This window comes from Bos indicus x Bos taurus, chromosome 2, assembly GCF_003369695.1.
Source record: "Bos indicus x Bos taurus breed Angus x Brahman F1 hybrid chromosome 2, Bos_hybrid_MaternalHap_v2.0, whole genome shotgun sequence".
NCBI classification, from domain to species: domain Eukaryota; kingdom Metazoa; phylum Chordata; class Mammalia; order Artiodactyla; family Bovidae; genus Bos; species Bos indicus x Bos taurus.
Genome location: NC_040077.1, coordinates 36,172,155 through 36,192,090, shown reverse-complemented (window position 1 = coordinate 36,192,090; position 19,936 = coordinate 36,172,155). Strand labels below are relative to the sequence as shown.

General features: G+C 40.4%; 1 protein-coding gene across 1 annotated transcript in view; it reads right to left on the bottom strand.

The window, feature by feature from the left end:
- PLA2R1 (phospholipase A2 receptor 1) overlaps positions 1-19,936 on the bottom strand; it is a 134,261-nt gene that overhangs the window by 77,948 nt on the left and 36,377 nt on the right. The window contains exons 4-9 of the mRNA XM_027559683.1: positions 19,098-19,271; positions 14,866-14,979; positions 14,235-14,378; positions 5,013-5,207; positions 3,728-3,885; positions 301-399 (exon numbers count right to left, since the gene is read on the bottom strand). Coding sequence (XP_027415484.1) covers positions 301-399; positions 3,728-3,885; positions 5,013-5,207; positions 14,235-14,378; positions 14,866-14,979; positions 19,098-19,271 — 884 coding nt within the window. The remainder of the gene's footprint in view (positions 1-300; positions 400-3,727; positions 3,886-5,012; positions 5,208-14,234; positions 14,379-14,865; positions 14,980-19,097; positions 19,272-19,936) is intronic.

Genomic DNA, 19,936 nt, shown 5'->3' with positions numbered 1-19,936 from the left:
GAGACAGGGCATCACAGGACAGCATTGTTTGTAAAGATTAAAGAAAAGCTGTCTTGGGTGGAAGAGGATACTGACAATCCTTCACAGAGCTGTAAATCCTTTGAGAGGTCCTAGCTGATAATTGTCTGATTTGTTGCAATAGCCCATTCAGAAAAAAAAAGGAGGGAAGGAAAGCAGGAAGGAAGGGAGAAAGGGGAAAGAGGAAAAAGGGAGCCAAGGCAGGAAAAAGAGATTCACTTTAATTTGATGGTGGATAAATCATTCTAGTTATGAAGTCCCTGCAGTGTTCACAGCTCTTACCTTTTGACAGCCTGATTCAGTGTCAGAAAGGACAAGGCCTGTTTTCTTACAAAGGTAAAAAAGTGTTTCTTCGCAATTTTTAACTTTCCAGTGTCCCTCCTAGGAGGAAAATGATACAGGATGAATGAATGCACTCCATTACTGATGATCATAGTCAGCATTAATTATTTTGGATTAAAATATGATTAATAATGCGTGTTTCAGCATGGCATAATGTGTTAGGATCTTGGGTTGATTCCCGACATATGAGAGGGAGGTTTGGCTTTTACATTAAGCTGATCTCAGTTTTTGTTTTTAAAAGATGGGATAGGTAGTGATTCTCAGTCTTTTGTGTGCACCAAAATTACCTGGGTTATTAAAACACAGATGATTGGGATCCGTGTGTCTCGTTCGGTAAGTTAGGTGGGACCTGAGAATTTGCATTTCTAACAAGTTTTTTGGTGATATTGATGCTGCTGGTCTGGGGGGCCCACAATTTGAGAACCACTTGGATGAAACTAGTTCCCTGACCAAGTGATAATACTGCTGCTTCTCTCCAATCACTTCTAGGTGTTAAACTGAATGCTTTGGGGCTTCCCTGATGCTGGGGAAATGCCTGGAAGGCACCGTGAATAACTTTAGATAACATTATCATAGCTGAACTTCATGTTCAACCCCAGACACCCTTCTTCACGAATTTTCCAAAGCGCCACTCCATTTCCTCTTTTAATAATAGGCTGCTGCCTGCGTGCCTTTTCTTAGTTCTACTGAAGGCTGTTCTCATATCCTTCATTAATAATGAAATACAATAACTGCTAACTGATTAAAATTTTATTCTGTCAAGAGATTTTTTATTTTAACACCAATCAGACCTTTAGACTAAAACCGCACAGTTGAAATTTTAGTGTCTCAGGCATGCAAGGATTTAGGTGAATAGACAGCTCTTTCATGACCCTCAGAAACATACCACGTAGGAGGGTGACAACGTAACCCATAAAAGCAGCTTTGTAGCTCATTCCCATGGAGTCTCCAGCAAACCATTCAGCTCTAAGATGGTGTCAGGCACACTGTAGTTGCTTAATAACTGTTTCATGGACAGATGAATGAATTGTTTCCTAGGCTCTCAGATTCAAATTGAGGTATTAACCATGTTTAGGTAAATAGTTAATTATAATAATTATATTCATATTGAGCTCAACTTCAAAGAAATGAATGTTACTTTTTATGTATCTACTATTTTAGCAGCTACCAAGTTGCTAAAAGGGGGCCACAAAATACCACACTTACAGCAGCATGGTCCTGACACATCCAGTGATGTTAGAACCTATCTTTTCTCTCTTAAGAATAATTTCTCTGTCCAAATTGGCTCCTGTTCTGTGAATATGCTAAGTGAAATACTCAGGTCTGTCAAATGAAAAAGGAGAATGTCAATAGGAAATTAAGGTCACCTTTAATTATATCGAAACTAATAAACCAATAAAACCTCAAATACTATAGTGGCTTTCAGGAGAGTTAGACCCAGGCAAACACTTAGAGAGGTCATCGCCTCCACCAAGTGTGACCCTGAAACACTGCCTGAGTACTATCATTGTAACTGCATGTACTTGTGACAGCCTTGAAAGTTACAACATGGAATGTGTCATAAGAATAAGTGCTTAGGCATTTCCTATGTTTGGCTGGCACAGTCATCTTGTGAAGCTACTTAAGTAACATTTAGTAAACTGCTTAGATCCCAGTTACCTCCTAAAACTCCACCAGTGAGTTCAGCAGCCATCTGATCAAAGAGATTAAGTCTATTCTAAACATACTTTGAAAAACACTGTCAAATAGCTTGAGATTAAACGAATTCTGTATAATCAGAGGTTTTAGATAAATGAGAGACTAGAGTAAGGATAAGTGTGATGTTAAGGTTACTGGGACCATTTCATTCATGTTGAGGAAAAGAACAAGATTTTCCATCAATTCACAATTTTCAGAGGTTACACACAGTGTTGAAATCCTTTTATGTTAAGAAGATAATGGAGTTTAAAAACCATCAGAGTAATTTCCTGGCTCCCTGGTTCTTCCCTTCATCTTCACCCAGGTGATCAATGGTGCTACCATCCACCGAAACGGTGGGTGTTCAAGCCAAAAACCTACCTCTCTGTCACCTCTACATCTATTTTAACAACAATTCCTGTCTTACAGAGGATCCTTGAATCTGTCTTTTTGTCTCCACATTCACTACCCTAATTCAACCACAAGAAGAGCCTCCAAACCAGTCTTTCTTCTTCCATTTTATCTTTCTCCGATCAGTTCTCTGGGGCTTCCCTGGTAGCTCAGTCAGTAAAGAAACTGCAGTGCACGAGACCCGGGTTCAATCCCTGGGTCAGGAAGATCTCTTGGAGAAGGAAATGGAAACCCACTGCAATATTCTTGCCTGGAGAACTCCATGGACAGAGGAACCTGACAGGCTACAGTCCACGGGGTAGCAAGAGGTGGACACGACTTAGTGACTAAACCACCAATCAGTTCTCTGTGGAGCAGCCACAGTTACTCTTAAAATGTAAACCATGGGGAGGGAGGTGGGAGCGGGGTTCAGGATGGGGAACACATGTATACCCATGCCGGATTCATGTCAATGTATGGCAAAACCAATACAATATTGTAAAGTAAAAAATAATTAAAACTGAAAAAAAAAAAAGAAAGAAAGAGTGTGATGTCAACTGAGGAGGTGAATCCACAAGCCAAAAAAAAAAAAAAAAAATATATATATATGATACTTCAAACCAAAGACTGCAAAGACAGGGCTTAGGTATAGGCCACAAAATAAAATCAGTTATTTGTGAAATATTGTCATGAATCTACACTTATTTTAAATGTATTCAAATATTTGTATTTTCCAATAAAGTCTTTTTAATTTTGTTAAAAAAAAAAAAAAAAAAAGTAAATCAGATCATGCCTTCATCTCCATGAAGCCTTTTAGTGGGTCCTATCCCAGGCCTATAAGCCTCACATTTTCTCATTCTTCCTGCTCCATCCCCTACCACCTTTCACCATTCATACCGCCGTACTACCCAGGTCTCTGTTTTGATTACCAGACAAGGCAAGCCTTGGCCTGCCCTTGGGGTGTCCTGCCTGAAATGTTCTCCTGCTCTTCCAGAGACATTTTTGTTCTTCAGGTCCTATATTAAATGTCACCTCTTCAGAGAACTTTCATTGACTGTCCTGTCTGAAGAAGCTGTCCCGACCCAAATTCCTCATTCTCTTGACCCCATGTCCTCAGAGCGATCATCACAACTGCAGCCAGCGTGTGCTTTCAGTGTGTGTGTTTTCCTGCCTAGTGTGGAAGCCCCAGGGGGAGGAGGCGCTGTGTCTGTGTTCGTCTCTGCCACAACCCACGTCCCTGGCCCCAGTGGCTCTCAATACAAGTTCAGCGAAGTGAGCATGGAACAACGAGTCAACTTACAGATTGCTCTGCTGAGACACACAACTGGCTTCTATTTGGAAAAATGTGGGGCTCAAGTGTGTGCCAGTTAGTAAAGGTGACCGAGGAGCCATTAGACCACTCAAAGGAAACTGGAATTTTATGGCTGCTCAAACCAATCCATGTTTCTGATGCATTTTCTGCAAGAGATTAACGTAAATTACTTACAAGAATCCTAGTATCTGCAAAGGCAGTAACACAGGGGCTGTTACCAATATATACCACTTTGCATGTGATTGCTCCTTTGTTTCTTCATGGAATGAAACCTGTTTAAAGTTTTGCTATAAAACACCTGCTTAAACTTTTCTCCCATTCATCTATCCATATCTGCTCAATATAGGTTTATGAGTGAGGCAGACTGACAGCGAAAGTCGTTCAAGGACAAAGCTTGAGCTAGTCAGATTCCTGGAACACTAGTTTGTTTGTGCTACAGTATGGAAAGTAAGTCTGAAAAGTCTTGTTTTTCTTATACTCTAAAAAGAGAAAATAGGAAGGTTGATTGAATTAAGAAAAGGCACTTAAAAAAATAAAACTTTTAATAACGTCTAGCTTTACTTTTTTTTTTTTTTCCTTTTGACCAGGAAAAAAAAAAAAAAGAGCAGAAACTCTTAGAAGCATTGAATGGGAGAATGAGGTGTCTTGAAAAGTAAATAAAATAAAGCTTGCCAGTCTAGGTGGGTTGAAGAGACCATTGGTGGCTGGGAGAGTGTCCAGTGACTTGTTGAGATGGAGGCAGCCACAGGATTCTTTCAATCCCAGTGCAGAGTGAGGAACAATGACAGAAAGAGTTTGGTTTTCACTCCAAACTAAAAGCTAACATTAAAACGGCCATAAAAGTAGATGCTGAGGATTCTTTCCACTAAAAACAATTTACTCGAAGCCAATGATTTCAATGATTTTGTTAGGAATTTCCTTTATTGTTTGGATTACATGGCCACAGCACATTACTGCTATCTAATACCCACTATAGTAAGTTACAGGGTTCAAGTTTTTTAAATTAGAAGTTTCAGGAAATTACCTTTCCTCTTTAAAGAAAACCCCCAAACCCCTATCATCAAATTTATCTGGCATATGTGAGATATTACAAAGTTTATTAATATGTATTATGTAAAAATTCAATGAATTTGCATGCCTGGATATTATTTGGAAATTTCAGATGTATGTGCCATAAAGAATCACTTTAAAATAGTTTAATTTCTTGTCAACTTTACTAATAAAGAGCGTTACTATGTATATACCTCTTAAACCAAAGACACTTGGCACTCACCATCTCCAAGGAGGGTTACAAGAAACTCCACTTCTGCTAACGAAGTGATGTCTGTTAATACACTGTTGTTGGACTGGCAAGACTGCAAAGCCTCATTCCAGGTCTTTTTTTCTTTCTGCAGTTTATAGCAATTACGGTTGTGGGGATTCCAGCCAGGCTCACAGTGGGTAGCATAGTATTTCCAAGCATCCTTTTCTTTTTGAACCAACAAAAACACAATGTCACTTTCCACAATTATTTTGACATTACTTATTATCCACAATATAAATCACCATCAATATGTGATTATTTTTTAAACTTGAAAGACAGAAGCATATGATACAATAACATATAAACGATATCCTTCTAGGTCTTCAGACTTGAGAGGGATCCCAACTGTGATCTAGATCTAGGGTCTAATGGACCTCAGTGCTTTTTTTTCCAGATGAGCTAAGGCACAAAGAGGTTAAGCAGACTTGGTAAGATATTACAGCCTAAGCGAGAGTCAGGGTATTCTGACTCTCGCTTAGGTTGTATGATAAATATCCTATTCTAACACATATATATAGAATCTAGAAAAATGGTACTGAAGAATTTATTTATATGGCAGCAGTGGAGAAACAGACATAGAAAACAGACTTATGGACATTGGGAGAGGGGAGGAGAGGGTGAGATGTATGGAAAGAGTAACATGGAAATTTACATTACTATATATAAAATAGATAGCCAAGGAGTATTTGCTGTATGGTTCAGGAAACTCAAACAGGGACTCTGTATCAACCAAGAGGGGTGGGATGGGGAGGGAGATGGGAGGGAGATTCAAAACAGAGGGGATATATGTATACATATGGCTGATTCATGCTGAGGTTTGACAGAAAACAACAAAATTCTGTAAAGCAATTATCCTTCAATTAAAAAAATAATTAAATTAAACATATATAAAATTTAGCAGTTGGAGCTGCCATTTAAGTCTTTTTACACTGAAAGAGGAGTATTATGAAACACAAATGGCTTTCAAAGGATTTTATATACAGTATTGGGTGCGGGGATAGATATTTATTCTCAGCTGAAAAGAATTCAAAATTCTCTGGCCACTTTCTCTAGAACAGAGATAATAGCTTTCATTTTGAGGGTCAGTCTGAGTGCCTCTGGAGTCTCTCTGGGCTCAGATGGACTCTGGGTTCGACTTACAGGAGAACAATGCCACGATCCTTTGACACTGGCAGGGAAGGCAGCTGTGTATGTGCACATTTTGACCATCTTGTTCCAGGAGCTTGCCCCCAGGCTGATGACGGCATTTTTACTTTATTACCTACAACTGCTTCCTTTGTGGCTCAGCGGGTAAAGAATCTGCCTGCAATGTGGGAGACCTGGGTTTGATCCCTAGGTTGGGAAGACACCCTGGAGAAAAGAAAGGCTATGCACTCCAGTAGTCTTGCCTGGAGAATTCCATGGACTGTACAGTCCATGGGGTTGCAAAGAGTTGGACACAACTGAATGACTTTCACTTCACATTACCTACAACTGGGTGCTTCCCTTCAGCACTAACTTAGAAACACCTTCACTGCTAATTTAGGAAACAAGACATTCTTTCAAAATTGTTTCTAGGTCTCTAACAGAGATTAGAATCACAGTGGAAGAATGTTAGAACATTTAGGTAGATCAATAATATCAACCTAAAAACATAATCACAGAACCCCTTAAAAAAAATGAACCTAGCTCTCTCTCTCTCTCTCCCCCGTGTGTGTGCACAAGTGTGCTCTCTCTCTCTCTCTCTCACTCACTCTCTCCGCTCTCCCCCACAACTCCGCGCACTCCTCCACTCTCTTCGAGTCTTTGGGTTGGCATGCCCTCCCACTTCGAGGATGGATTCTCCTGCTATCTTCTAAATAAAATGGAGCTGTAACACTGATTTGCCTAAGAGCTGTAGCACGGCTTGTCCAAGACCTGAGAGCTGTGACACGCTGAGGGCTTTAATGTCCATCGCTCCAAATCTTTGTTGTGACGAGACAAAGAACTGAGGAACATACACTCGCGTGACAGGAAACTTTTCCTTATATGCTCATATTCTGCCCTCCCCCAGGAGGTGTCCCATCTGCTGTGAAATTCTTGACCCCCTCAGAATTGTCAGGCTAGAAGGAGGGGGATACATAAGTGAGCATGGATCGTCTTTTCCTGGAACGGCCTGGGACATGGGATATTTAACCCATCTATGTTTTCATCCGCACCTGATCAAGCCCACCAAGGCAGAACGGACTTGAAGAGAGAAATAGTCTTGGACCACGTGGTGTTCTGGTTCGGCCTTGCTGACCGGCAGGTGAAGACACACCGATCCCCCATCTCCCTCTGGGATCTGGCAGGATTTGGACAAGGATGACCTGCCCCTCCCCCATACTGGATGATGACGCACCCACCGGCCCTGTGCTCCACCAGGACCGGAGGCCACCTTAATGCCCGATCCAGGGCCAGGTGAAGTTCCTGCAGCAGCCGCAGCTCCTCTGCCAGCTCTCCTGGAGGTGGTAGAGCCGCCACCTCGGTGGGCTCCGATCCTGGTGGCAGAAGCCTCTGGCCAACACTTCCAGGATCTGGCTCCAGCCGAACCGCCCAAATTATACCCTCCTCTCCTGGTGAGTACTGACAGGCAGGGGAGGGAGACCTTGGAATTAAGGAGAGACTGCAGCAGCAGCAGCAGCAGCGCTCTGCCAGAGAGCCGGAGGGAACGAAAGAGAACAGACAAGAGATTTGCAATGCTGGCTGCTGCTCTGGGAAAGTCTATCTCGGGCCCTCTGGAAAACCTCCTCTGCCCCAGGGACAGGACAGTCCTTCAACCGGTCTCAACGGAGGCCCCAGGCCCCGTTACAGCCAAACCAGTGTGCCCAGTGCTGAGGTTTGCCCACTGGAAGAATGAATGCCCTAAGACAAGGAAGGAAGAGGAAGCGCCCGCAGTGGTGGGGCTTGCTGACTTGGAAATTAAATAGGGCTGCCAGGGGGCTCAGAGATATCAGGTCCCCAAGAGCCCATGGTAACCTTAAAAGTGGGGGACCAAAACATTGACTTCATGATGGATACAGAACAGAACTGTCAGTAGTAAAAAAACCTGTGGCACCACTGTCCGAAAAGACTACCGCTGTAACTGGGGTATCTGGAGAAGAGATGATTAAATCATTTTGCCAGCCCAGAAAATGTCAGATGGGGGGAGGGCACCAAGTGATTCATGAATTCCTCTACATTCCTGAGTGCCCAGTACCCGTGTTGGGAAGAGACTTGCTCTCCAAACTAGGAGCACAAGTGACTTTCTCCCCTGAGGAGAGGCCCACCTTCCGGATGAACACTATGACTTATTTGCTCTCTCTCAATATCACCCCAAGATGAGTGGAGGTTGCATGAGCCTCCGAAGGAAGAACTGGGTGGGCCAGAAGAGCATGAGAGAGAGCTAACTCAATTATTCCCTGAAGTCTGGGCGGAAGACAACCCCCTCTCCCCCCAGGCTGGCTAAACATCAAGCCCCAGTGATAATAGAACTCAAACCAGGCACCATCCCGGTTAGAAAGCGCCAGTACCCGCTACCGATAGAGGCCTGGGCCGGCATACTGCCCCACATCAATAGATTGAAACAAGCGGGCATTCTAGTAGAGTGCCAGTTGGCTAGGAATACTCCCATCCTGCCAGTCAAAAAGGAAGGAGGATAGGACTATAGGCCTGTACAAGATCTCAGGCTAGTCAGCGAGGCTACTGTGACTTTACACCCCACTGTTCCAAACCCCTATACCTTACTTAGTCTCCTCCTGCCAAGGACTAAAGTTTATACTTGCCTAGATCTCAAGGATGCCTTCTTCTGCGTACGCCTCTCCCCAGCATTACAGCCCATCTTTGCCTTTGAATGGGAAGGTCCATTCAGGGGCACCAAACAATAGATCACCTGAACTCCCCCATAAGGGTTTAAGAACTCTCCAGCCATCTTTGGGGAAGCCTTGGCTTCTGACCTGGACTCATTCCATCCAAAAGAGTATGGATGTTGGCTCCTACAATACGTGGATGACCTGCTGCTGGCTGCCGAGACCAAGGAAAAATGTTAGGAAGGGACAAAAACACTGCTCCAGCTGCTGATGGAAGTAGGTTGCTGCTGCTGCTAAGTCACTTCAGTCGTGTCTGACTCTGTGCAACCCCATAGACGGCAGCCCACCAGGCTCCCCCGTCCCTGGGATTCTCCAGGCAGTAACACTGGAGTGGGTTACTGGGTGTCAAAGAAGAAGGCACAGATCTGCAAGGAGGAGGTAAGGTATCTGGGATTTGTTTTAAAGAAGGACACGAGGTTCCAGATCCTAGTTTGGTCCTATATACTGATGGCACTAGCTTGATAAAACAAGGACAATGGCTGTCAGGTTAGCCAAAGTGGAAGGGGCCATCAAGACTGAAAAGGGATGGTGGGAATTGCCAAGTGGCAAATTATTGGTACCAGAGGAGCTGGCACACACTCTGGTAAGCCAAACACACCAAGCGACCCACCTAGGCTATGCTACCTGCTCACAGGTTAATGCTGCCTCTCGGCACAGACAAAAGCCTCCGGGTATTCAGCTGAAAGGCACGTTGCCCTTTGAACACCTAGGAGTGGACTTCACTGAAATGAAACCTCACCGACATTACCATTACCTGCTGGTCATGGTATGTACATTCTTGAGATGGGTAGAAGCTTTTCCTATCTGGACTGAAAGAACATCAGAAGTAGCCCAGTGACTGCTTAGGGAAATGGTTCCCAGATTTGGATTTCCTACCAGCATTGGATCAGACAATGGTCCAGCTTTTGTAGCGGGCTTAGTACAACAAGTAAACAAAAGTTTAAACATCAAATGGAAACTGCACACTGCACTCAGAACTCAGGCCCAGAGTTCTGAGATGGTGGAATGAACCAACCGGACACTTAAAGAGACTCTCCAAGTGGATCATAGAGACTTGCTTCTGACGGTTCTGCTCAGACTCAGGATGACCCCACAGTCCCAAGGCTATTCTCCATACAAAATTGTGTATGGGAGGCCCCCTCCCATAATAAAAGAGGTTGTCAACAAATTTGCCTCAGGTAAGGGGGGATAGGATTTCACAGCAGATGGAACTGGGTAAGGTAATACATTGGGTAACTAAGTTTGTACAAGAAAGGGTGCTGTTCCCCCTTGGGGAACAGATTCATGAGATTACGGTTGGTGACCAAGTATGGGTCAAAGATTGGAAACATGATTTACTAGCCCCTTGGTGGAAGGGCCCTTATACTGTTATTCTAACTACCCCTACTGCAGTTAAAGTTACAGGTATTGCCCCGTGGATCCATCATATGAGGGTAAAGAGAACATACCACGCAGACCCAAAAAATGCTGAATGGACTGCACAGAGGGACCCTGCTGACCCTCGAGAGACTAAGACCATCCTTAAGAAGAAGGAAAAAAAAGATCCTGGACGAACCCCTTCAGGATGAAGCCGCACAATCAACTCCTGCTGCTCGGCCTCATCAACACGCACATTCCTACGCCAACCTCCACAATACCTCCAACTGTTGGGTATGTGGGGCTATGCCTCTGTCTGTGATGGATGGACTTCCCTGGTGGCTGTCACCGCTCCACCAAGGAGATTTTAAACCACTCTGCTCTTCTCTGGGACACAATCATAATCTTTCCCTGCTCTCTGGGTGTAAGCCAGACCTACAGTCAATAGACTCGGGTCATAGGGTTACATTTGATATAAATGCCAGTGTAACAAAAGCCTAACCTACAACAACCCCTGGTAAATCTATCTTATTTACATGCTAGTTGGACAAGATCTGTGTTTCAATGGTATTGCTGCCTTATTCATACCCTCTATAAGGACAACAGACATTATGATTAAAGTAGAGGCCTTGACTAAGTTCACAAAACAGGCCCTCCTAGATAGAAAAAAAGCCATCCAAGCCTTAAATGAAGAGCAAATCCAAATGAGAAAAGCAGTAATTCAAAATAGAATGGCTCTGGACATACTCACAGCTGCTCAAGGAGGGACCTGGGCTATAATTAAGGTTGAATGTTGTGTATACATACCTGACTTATCTGGCAATGTATCAACTGCTTTAGATGACATGAAAAACCAGGTAAAAGCAATGTCAAATGAAAACATTCCTTTCTGGACTTTGGTCCTATCTTGGGTGAAGGGCGATTGGTAGAAAACTATATTTACCATTATTATAGTTGCCTTGATAGTTCTGCTTTGTTGACCCTGGATTTTACAATGTATTCAGTATATCCTTATGAATGATGCTCATAATATGAGTTAAGAGCATCAGGAGAGGGGAATGAAGGAGGAAACAGACAGAGCTGGACTCCATCTTAGGCCAGGCTGTGAACATTAGGCTATACGAATGGTCACCCTCCCAATGGACTCTGAACTTTGTGCCTGGTATCTATAGAAATGACATACCAATGGAAAACCAGACCCCCGGATAAAAGAGCCTCAGGACTTGTACTTGGACTCTCCATTGCCTAAAAGAATATGCTAATTATCTCTGTAACAGAACAAAGTGGTAAATTCCATAATGCTTATCAGGATATGACCACAGGCCTATTGATAATTGTCCACGGTTAACTACCTAGGCTTTAGACATATGAATCATGGGTTAACTTTGATTGTATCTTTCTTTTCCTTTGTTCAGACTAGTTTCAGGGAATTTGGGGAGGTGGGTTTGGGCACGTACACTTAGGGTATAGAAGGTTTTCACAAAAACTGCTCGGGGTCCCTGGGTAAGAGGAGACTCTGCCTTGGGCCCGCCGGTGTAATAAACTGCACTCCACTATCTGCATTGTCCTTCTGAGTGAGTTTGTTTTCTGGAACGCGTGGCTACAACAATAGCTTTTCTTCCAAGGAGCAAGTGAAGAAGGAATTCATAGGGCCTGGACTCCATCTTAGGCTTGTTCATGCTGATCATGCTCAGCCACCTTTCCAATGGACTCTGAACTCTGTGTTTAGTGCCTATGAAAACAACAGAAGGAGAAGACCCCCTCCAGACAGGGGAACCTTGAAGATCGTATCTAGGTCACTCATCACCTAAGAGAAAACATACACTAATCACCCCTTCCTCCAGACAGGCCATAAATTTTTCTGTATCTATCAGAGTGTAACCTCGGGTTTATCGATTATTGGCTAATTGTTTGACTGTTTGAGCACATGAGCGCATAGCATGTGAATGATGGGATTATTGGGATTGTATTTTCCTTGGTTTATGTAAGTCTCAAGGAATTTGGTACACATGGGGTATAAAAGATTTTCACAAATTCTGGTCGGGGTCCTTGGCTAAGAGGAGACTCTCTGCCTTGGGCCTGCCGGTGTAATAAACTGCACTCCACTAAAAAAAAAAAAAAAAAGAACCTAAATTTCACTCTAAAAGTTAAGATAAAAAGATAACATGGGAACTTCTCTGATTGATGCAAAGGTGGAGAAAAGTAAGGAACCAGGGGACCCTGGATACACAGTCTGAAGATACTGGATGAGATCATCAGAAGTATTCGTTGGACCTGAAACAGCATCAGATAATCCAAACAAACTTAGCTTAACTGCCATTATTTCTGGTCTTCTGATTTCAATTAATAGATTAGGACAGCAAATAAAATGAAAGAAAAGATGGATGGCAGGAGAATGTGCAGGAGGGCATAAGAAAAAGAAAAAGAAAGGCAGAAGAAATTGAGGCAAGAAAATGAAAGGAAAAGAGGGAGGGACAGGGTGATAATAGCCATAGCAATGTCAGCACATTTTTGACATAATGAAAAAATCTCTAGAGAAAAAAATGATGAAGTGCTTCTTCTACACACCCCTATATTCCATAATATCTTTAGATTTAGCTACTTAAAGGAAAATAAAAGTTAAAGCTTAATTGTAAGGAGGTGTAGAGAAGAAGGAACACTTCCACACTGTTGGTGGGAATGTAAATGGTGCAGCCACTATGGAGAACATTGTAGAGGTTCCTTACAGAACTAAAAATAGAACTACCACTTGATCAAGTAATCCCACTCCTGGACATATATACAAAAAACACAAAAGCTCTAATTAAGAAAGATACATGCATCCCAGTGTTCATAGCAGCACTATTTACAATAGCCAGGACATGGAAGAAACCTAAATGTCCATCAACAGATGAGTGGATAAAGAAGATGTGGTATGTATACATATATATGATGATGGAATATATATATATATAATGGAATACTACTCAGCCATAAAAATGAATGAAATACTGCCATTTGCGACAACATGGATGGACCTAGAGATTATCATGCTAAGTGAGGTAAGTCAGGCAAAGGCAAATCTCATGTGATATCACTTATATGCGGAACCTAAAAAAATGGTACAAATGAATTTATTGACAATAGACTCACAGACATTGTAAACAAACTTATGATTACTAAAGGGGAAAAAAGGGGATAAATTAGAAATCTGGGATTAACAGATACACACTACTATATATAAAGTAGATAAAGAACAAGGACCTACTGTATAAAACAGGGAACTATATTCAGTATTTTGTCATGACCTATATTGGAAAAGAATCTGAAAAAGAACTGTTGTTTCCAAAGACAAAAAAAATTTTTTTAAAGAATTGTTTCTAATTATGCTGGTAATGATTCTTTTAAAAATGGTTATATTTTTATCTCTACTTACTGAGTTAAGACATTAATTCCATAAAATTAAAAAGAAGTAATAGATCTTAAGAATGGAAGTAACTGGGCTTCAGGTACTAGATTGTAATTATGTTATATTTAAGTCTTAGGTACACCTTAAAGTTTTGTTTGTTATTTTGAGAAGAAAATATTACTAATAAGAGATACAGAGTATGATAGGAGATCAATGAAGTAAAGAATTTTATAAGACTATTTTCTAATTTATATGTTTAATTTCTAGGGTAATCATAAATAAAACTCAACTAGAATAGAAAAGGAAGCATATCTTGTTTTTCTAAGCAGAATGAGTAAGAATGCCAATTTTTTAAAAAGAGAGGGGAGAAGGTATTTTCTATGGTTAGGTTATTTTGCTTTAGTTTTTAGTAAAAACCTAAATGTATTTGTTAAATTCATGGTGCCTTGGGAATAACAGATCTTATCTCATTACACATTTTTATTTGTATAAAGACTAGTTTTAGCTAAGTTTAAATTATAAATTATTAGCAAAAAATAGAGGAATTTGAATATATTGAGAGGACAAGCAAACAACTCATAAAAACAGCGTAGAAACACTCACCAACTACTCCATGATCAGTGGGATTTAGATATTTTTTACACACGTAGGGCAAGGTAGACTCACAATCCCGACTTTTCCAGGCCTTTGGCATAAATGCATTAAATGTTCCACAGTGATATTCAACAAATGGCTCAAAATTTATTTCTGAAAACACAATGTTTGTGTACTTACTGTTAGAAGCAAAAGCAGTTTAATATATACTGAAATGTAGTTTTAGCATCAAGGAGACAACTTTTCTCTTTGGCATATGTAGTAAATTCTGTAAGATAGTATATTTAAGAGTTTGCAGTTGAAGTCCAGACATGACAATGAAATGATTTCCCAAAGATAGAAACAGCTGATTTTATTGTTTTAGGGTAGACAGAGATATTTCAATCTGTTGCTATTTTTAAAACAGTTGACTAGAATCTTGGCTTTGACCCAAATCCTTCTGAAACCTTGGCTAAATGGCTTACCTTCTTGGCCTTCATTTCTTGTTCGGAAAAGCATGCCTTATAGAAATTCAATCAGGCTTTAAAAAACACTTATAAGCCACTTTCACAATAACATGTTGTATATATACATGGGAAATATTGCTGTTTAGGCTGTGGGATGAGTCCTCAGTCAAAGGTACACAAAACACTTCAGGTACCTGGCTTCCAGTTCAGATAGTTGAGTGGTGTTCTATCAGACCACTGCCAACCAGCATCTTCATCCAGCTGATTCAGACCCATCCATACTTCCACTGCTTCACTGCCCAAGTGCTCTGAAATAAGAGAAATACGGAATTTCAAAAACAAAATTAACATTACACTTATTTCTTGTTTTCCTATTCCTGGAGCATGGATTCATAAATTAACTCCATCAGTGATAGAAAGGGGTTTGAGTGCTACTAAACCTCACCCTGGTGGTTCAGAGTAAAAAAGCCAGCCTAAGAAACATGGCAGTTTCCTAAAGGCTCACTGAAGCAGCTGTGAAGTGCTTAATCTAGGCACCCAGGAATGCTGCCTCTCAGCGGTCATCAGTCCATCGAGTTCATGGTTACAAATTCGAGACCATCTGACTTGTGTGAACTCAGGCACTTGAGGGTTCTAGAGCGTGAAGGAGAAAGTGCCCAGGGCCAGTCGTAGAAAGCACCCCTCTGTCTTCCTTCTTTTGCCATGTGTGTCTGGCGGCCTCAGTCTGGAGGCTCAGGACTCTAGTATGCTGAGGCCACCTCAGGCCCTGAACAAGAGGAATAGGAAGAAATGCTATTAAATCTGTATAATGGGTATGTATGCATACAGACATAATTTTTCCACTTTTCATAATTTTTGCACTCTTGAAACATTTCACAGTTAAAAAATTGAACAATTCAGGGGACCTTTTTTATTTTTTAGGAATATGGCAAGGGATAGGAAAGCAGATTAAGTATTAGTAGTGTTGGGAGGCAAGTCTTCAAATTTAAGGTATGCTGAAGCAAGCAGGGAGATGGCTCCCCAGTTAAGGAGTGGGAGCGGTCTGGCCAAGAGGAGAGTATCATTCCAGGGACCATGGTATCCAGAGCAATCAGCAGCAGGTAGGGCCATGAGCTGTGCAAATGCTTCTTCAGCTGGAGGTGGGAGAATGTCTCCTTGGCAGGCCAACCCTGTGGCCTCTGCTCCTAACTACTGTGCCACAGCTCTTCCTTTTTAATTCAATGCCATTTTTGTTATAAATGCTACATAGAAACATGTGCATTGACATGCCTGTGTAGAAAAATATGCTTATCAAAATTATAGAATTAGAGGAAAATTTTCTTTGATTTTTTTTCTTCCTGTGTACGTGAACTTTAAAAATTATTCTAGAATAAACACGTGCTACTTGTGCTATAAAATTTGGGGTAAAAAAACTAGTATCAGAGGCTTTACTGAAAGTAACTAAGTTTGCAACACTTTTAAATGTTGCCATTTAATCTTGTCATCTATAAAGGAGGGCATTGATCCCTTATGATTATCTGCTTCAGAACTCAATTTCTTCTGAGCCAGATGCAGGGGCCCTGCCTGAGACTGAGACCCTGACAGATAAGAGTTATAAATAGGGTGACTGTCTGTCCCAGTTTGCCTGGAAAATTCATGGCTTATGCTGGTAGTTCCAGAATAAGTATTAATGGCAGCCCCTTTTACTCTAAAGGGTCTCAGTTGGGATGATCAATTGCATGGTCACCCAGTTGCAAAGATTAGTGCATTCATATCACAAGGCTGCAGAGCCTTCTGTGATAGGGCATCTCAATACAACAGTGGAAAACTAGAACCAAAACCTTTAAGGAAATAGAAAAAGGTGATTTATAATTTGGAGATACCCTAAATCACTATATAGCATAACATTCATGGGCCCTGCCCTTCCAAGATTCTGTGGCATAAACATGAGTCTCTTCTTAATGTCTGTTTGGTTAGTCCTTCCAATAGCTTTGTTGTTGTTGTTGTTTAGTTGGTAAGTCATGTCTGACTCTGCTACCCTGTGGACAATAGCCCGCCAAGCTCCTCTGTTCATGGGATTTCCCAGGCAAAAATACTGGAGTGGGTTGCCATTTCCTTCTCCAAGGGATCTTTCCAAATCAGGGATTAAACCTGAGTCTCCTGCTTTGCAGGTGGATTCTTTACCACTGAGTCACCTGGGAAGACCACCATTTGATTAAATCATCTATCTGGTGTCATCATAACAGGAGAGAAAATGAAAGATGGATTGATAAGATGGAGAAATTTCCACATTTCATATTGGGGCAAGTGCCAAGTGATGCTTTCAAGTAACCTACTTAAAATGTTTAAGTATTAATTATTCTTATCTTAGAGTTATTTTGAATAACCTCTCTTTTAACAATACATAGAAAATCATTGTGTAATTTCTAAGCTGTGTTTAAAAGTACAAAAATAGTCTATTTAGCTTCACAAGTAAATGGGCTCACAATTCTATAATAATAAATTCAAATTTAAATTTCTTTGGCTATTTCTTGGCATTTGTGGCAGCTTGGATAATTCCTTGTAACATGGCTAATGTTCATCAGCAATTAACAAGAAACAGTAGACTATTCTCATCATTAAAAAATACCTTAGTCAAAACAAGCTTCCATCTTTATGAAAAGACTTCTGTTTTCCCAAACAATCTCCAAAATCTAATCATAAAATTGTGGTATTTAAATCCAAGTCTCTGACATATCTTATTTATTTCATCTTTATTCAAGTTTGATGAGTAAGTCCAAACCCTCTTATTAGATATTCCAGCAATTAAAATAGATAACAATTATAATTCATAAATAGTGCATAAAGTTTTCTATGAATACCATTAAAGGCTAATATTGATATTGGAAATGTTTTTTTCCTGCAATATGACTCACTCAAGTTGAGTTTCAATGATAATTTCCCACTTTTGTATGTCTGTGGAGAAAGTGGCCGATATATACTGTTCACACATCTGTTAAAATTCTTCTGGAAGGTACTAATGACTTTCAAAAGCCTTAAAATGTGCTTCCCCTTCCACCCAGTGAAGCTACTACTACAAACTTACAGAGAAATATTTGAGGATCTATGCACAAAGGTATGTGCAGGGATGGTTTTCAATAGTGATAAAGAAATAAAAACAAAGAATTTTATCCACCTATCCCTATCTAATACTGGAGATTAGCTAAATATCACTAACCTGAATCACTATGTAGCCACTGAAACTTATAATGTAGATCTTTATTTCTAGACATGAACAGATGTTCATTATACACGTAAATTACATAAGCATTTGTACCATGGTTGCTGTTAAGTGGTCAATACACACTGAGTGTTATGTGTGCCAGACAACAATGCCAAAAAGTAGGCATTGTTAATATTTTCATTTGATAGAGGGGAGAAGTTGAGGCACAGAGAGGTTAAGTTATCTCTTTAGCCCTGCTATTAAGTGATGGAGGTGGGATTCAAACCCAGGCAGGTGGCTCTTTGGTCCCATCTCCTAACCTCTGCACAACTGCCTCATGTTTTTATTCAATATTATTTGCCATAGATACTGTGGATGTATGCATACATGCATTTATGTGAGTTTTTTGCGGGGAAAAAAATTACTATCTTTGGATTGTGGAACTATGAGAGATTTTTCTTTTGTTTTTCTTTCTGTATACTTGAACTTTTAAAATTATCCTTCGAATAATTTTATTATTGTTATTTTAGAATAAATATGTGCAATATAATTTGAAAAAAAAAGTCAGAAACTTTTAATGAAAGTGGCTAATTTTGTGACACTTTCAAATGTTTCCAAAAAAATTGAAATTGCTCTATGTACATATCTACAAACATTTAATCTATAAAAGAGAAGTAAGAAGAGAGTTTAAGTGAGAGGTAAAAAAAAAACAAGACCTAACTCATTAGCACTCTTTTGACAGTTTGTGTTATTATTTTGTAGTGTTAGTTAACACGTGTGTATTTTTGCTTTTCCAATCAAATTTTGAGTTCTTCGGCATCCACCGGCAAGCCCACTACATACTGCACAGTGACAGACAGGTAAAATTTTGTTTAATTAGTAAACAGCTTATATTAATTAATGGAAACAGAATGGCTGAGGTCTCCACCAAAGGAGGAATTCGGACTTAACTTCAGAAGTCTCCCATAGTCACTTGTTAGAGCTGCAGATTCTCCTAGGTCCCTTGCTGTGACCCCAACTTGTCTTTTCCGAGGTGGAGAAAACAAGAGAGACATGGCCAGGTGTCAAATGGAATGGCCCAGGGTTCAGGTTCAAATTCTGGGTATGACTTTGGACCATGTTAATAAAAGAATATTTTCCAAGGGACTTTTTTTTTCCAGAAGACATCTTGGCATACATGGACATAACTGTAAACAACATCATTTTAATTGTACCAACATCAATGTGCATTATACACCTACTTACTCCTTACGAAATTTTCTTCAGTCTCATCTGCAATACTTAATAAAGCAGCTCCTTGCATCTGGCATGAAGAATGAGCCTCACTCCAGGACAGGGAGGAAAGCAGATTGAATTGGTAGCAAATGCGTGTATGGAGATCCTTCTCCCAGACTGCATCGCAGCCCACCTCTGTGGATGCTGAAAACAAAATCCATTAGAACTTTATACCCTTTTTTTATCTATACAGTGACATACTTCTGAGATTAATTTGAATGGCATGATTCCAACTTGTAATTCCTAAAACTTCAGTGCTCTTATCTATTCTTGATTAGGTCTTTATGACAAAAATCTGTATTGTTTTCCCACTGGCACTTTATGGTAAAACTTGTTCAAGATTTAAAGGAAATTCAATAAATTATCAATAAAGAAGCTCTGACCCTTTCTGGGAAAATGATAGTAGCCATTTTTAAGAGAAGTAAATATAAGTGAAGTCTTTGTGAAAATAACATCTGAATTCTTTAAAAAGCAGACAGAACTTTATACTGAAAACTGTATGAATTGAAATACTTATTTAAGATAGATGCAAATGCTCTTTCAGGAGGCTTTTCCCTGCAAATACCAAAACACTAGACAGACTAAAAGGGATAAAGTAGAAATAGGAGTCTCTAATGAACAGAAGTTTTCAAATAAACACTGAGAACAGGAACATTGATATTTAGTTTTAGAAAGTTCTTTCACTGTAAATCAACTTCTGCTGTTGTTCAGTCACGAGTGGTGTCTGAATCCTTGCGACATCATGGACTGCCAGGCTCCTCTGTTCTCCACTAATAATTCAATTTTTAAAAATGTTTTAAAATTCTTTC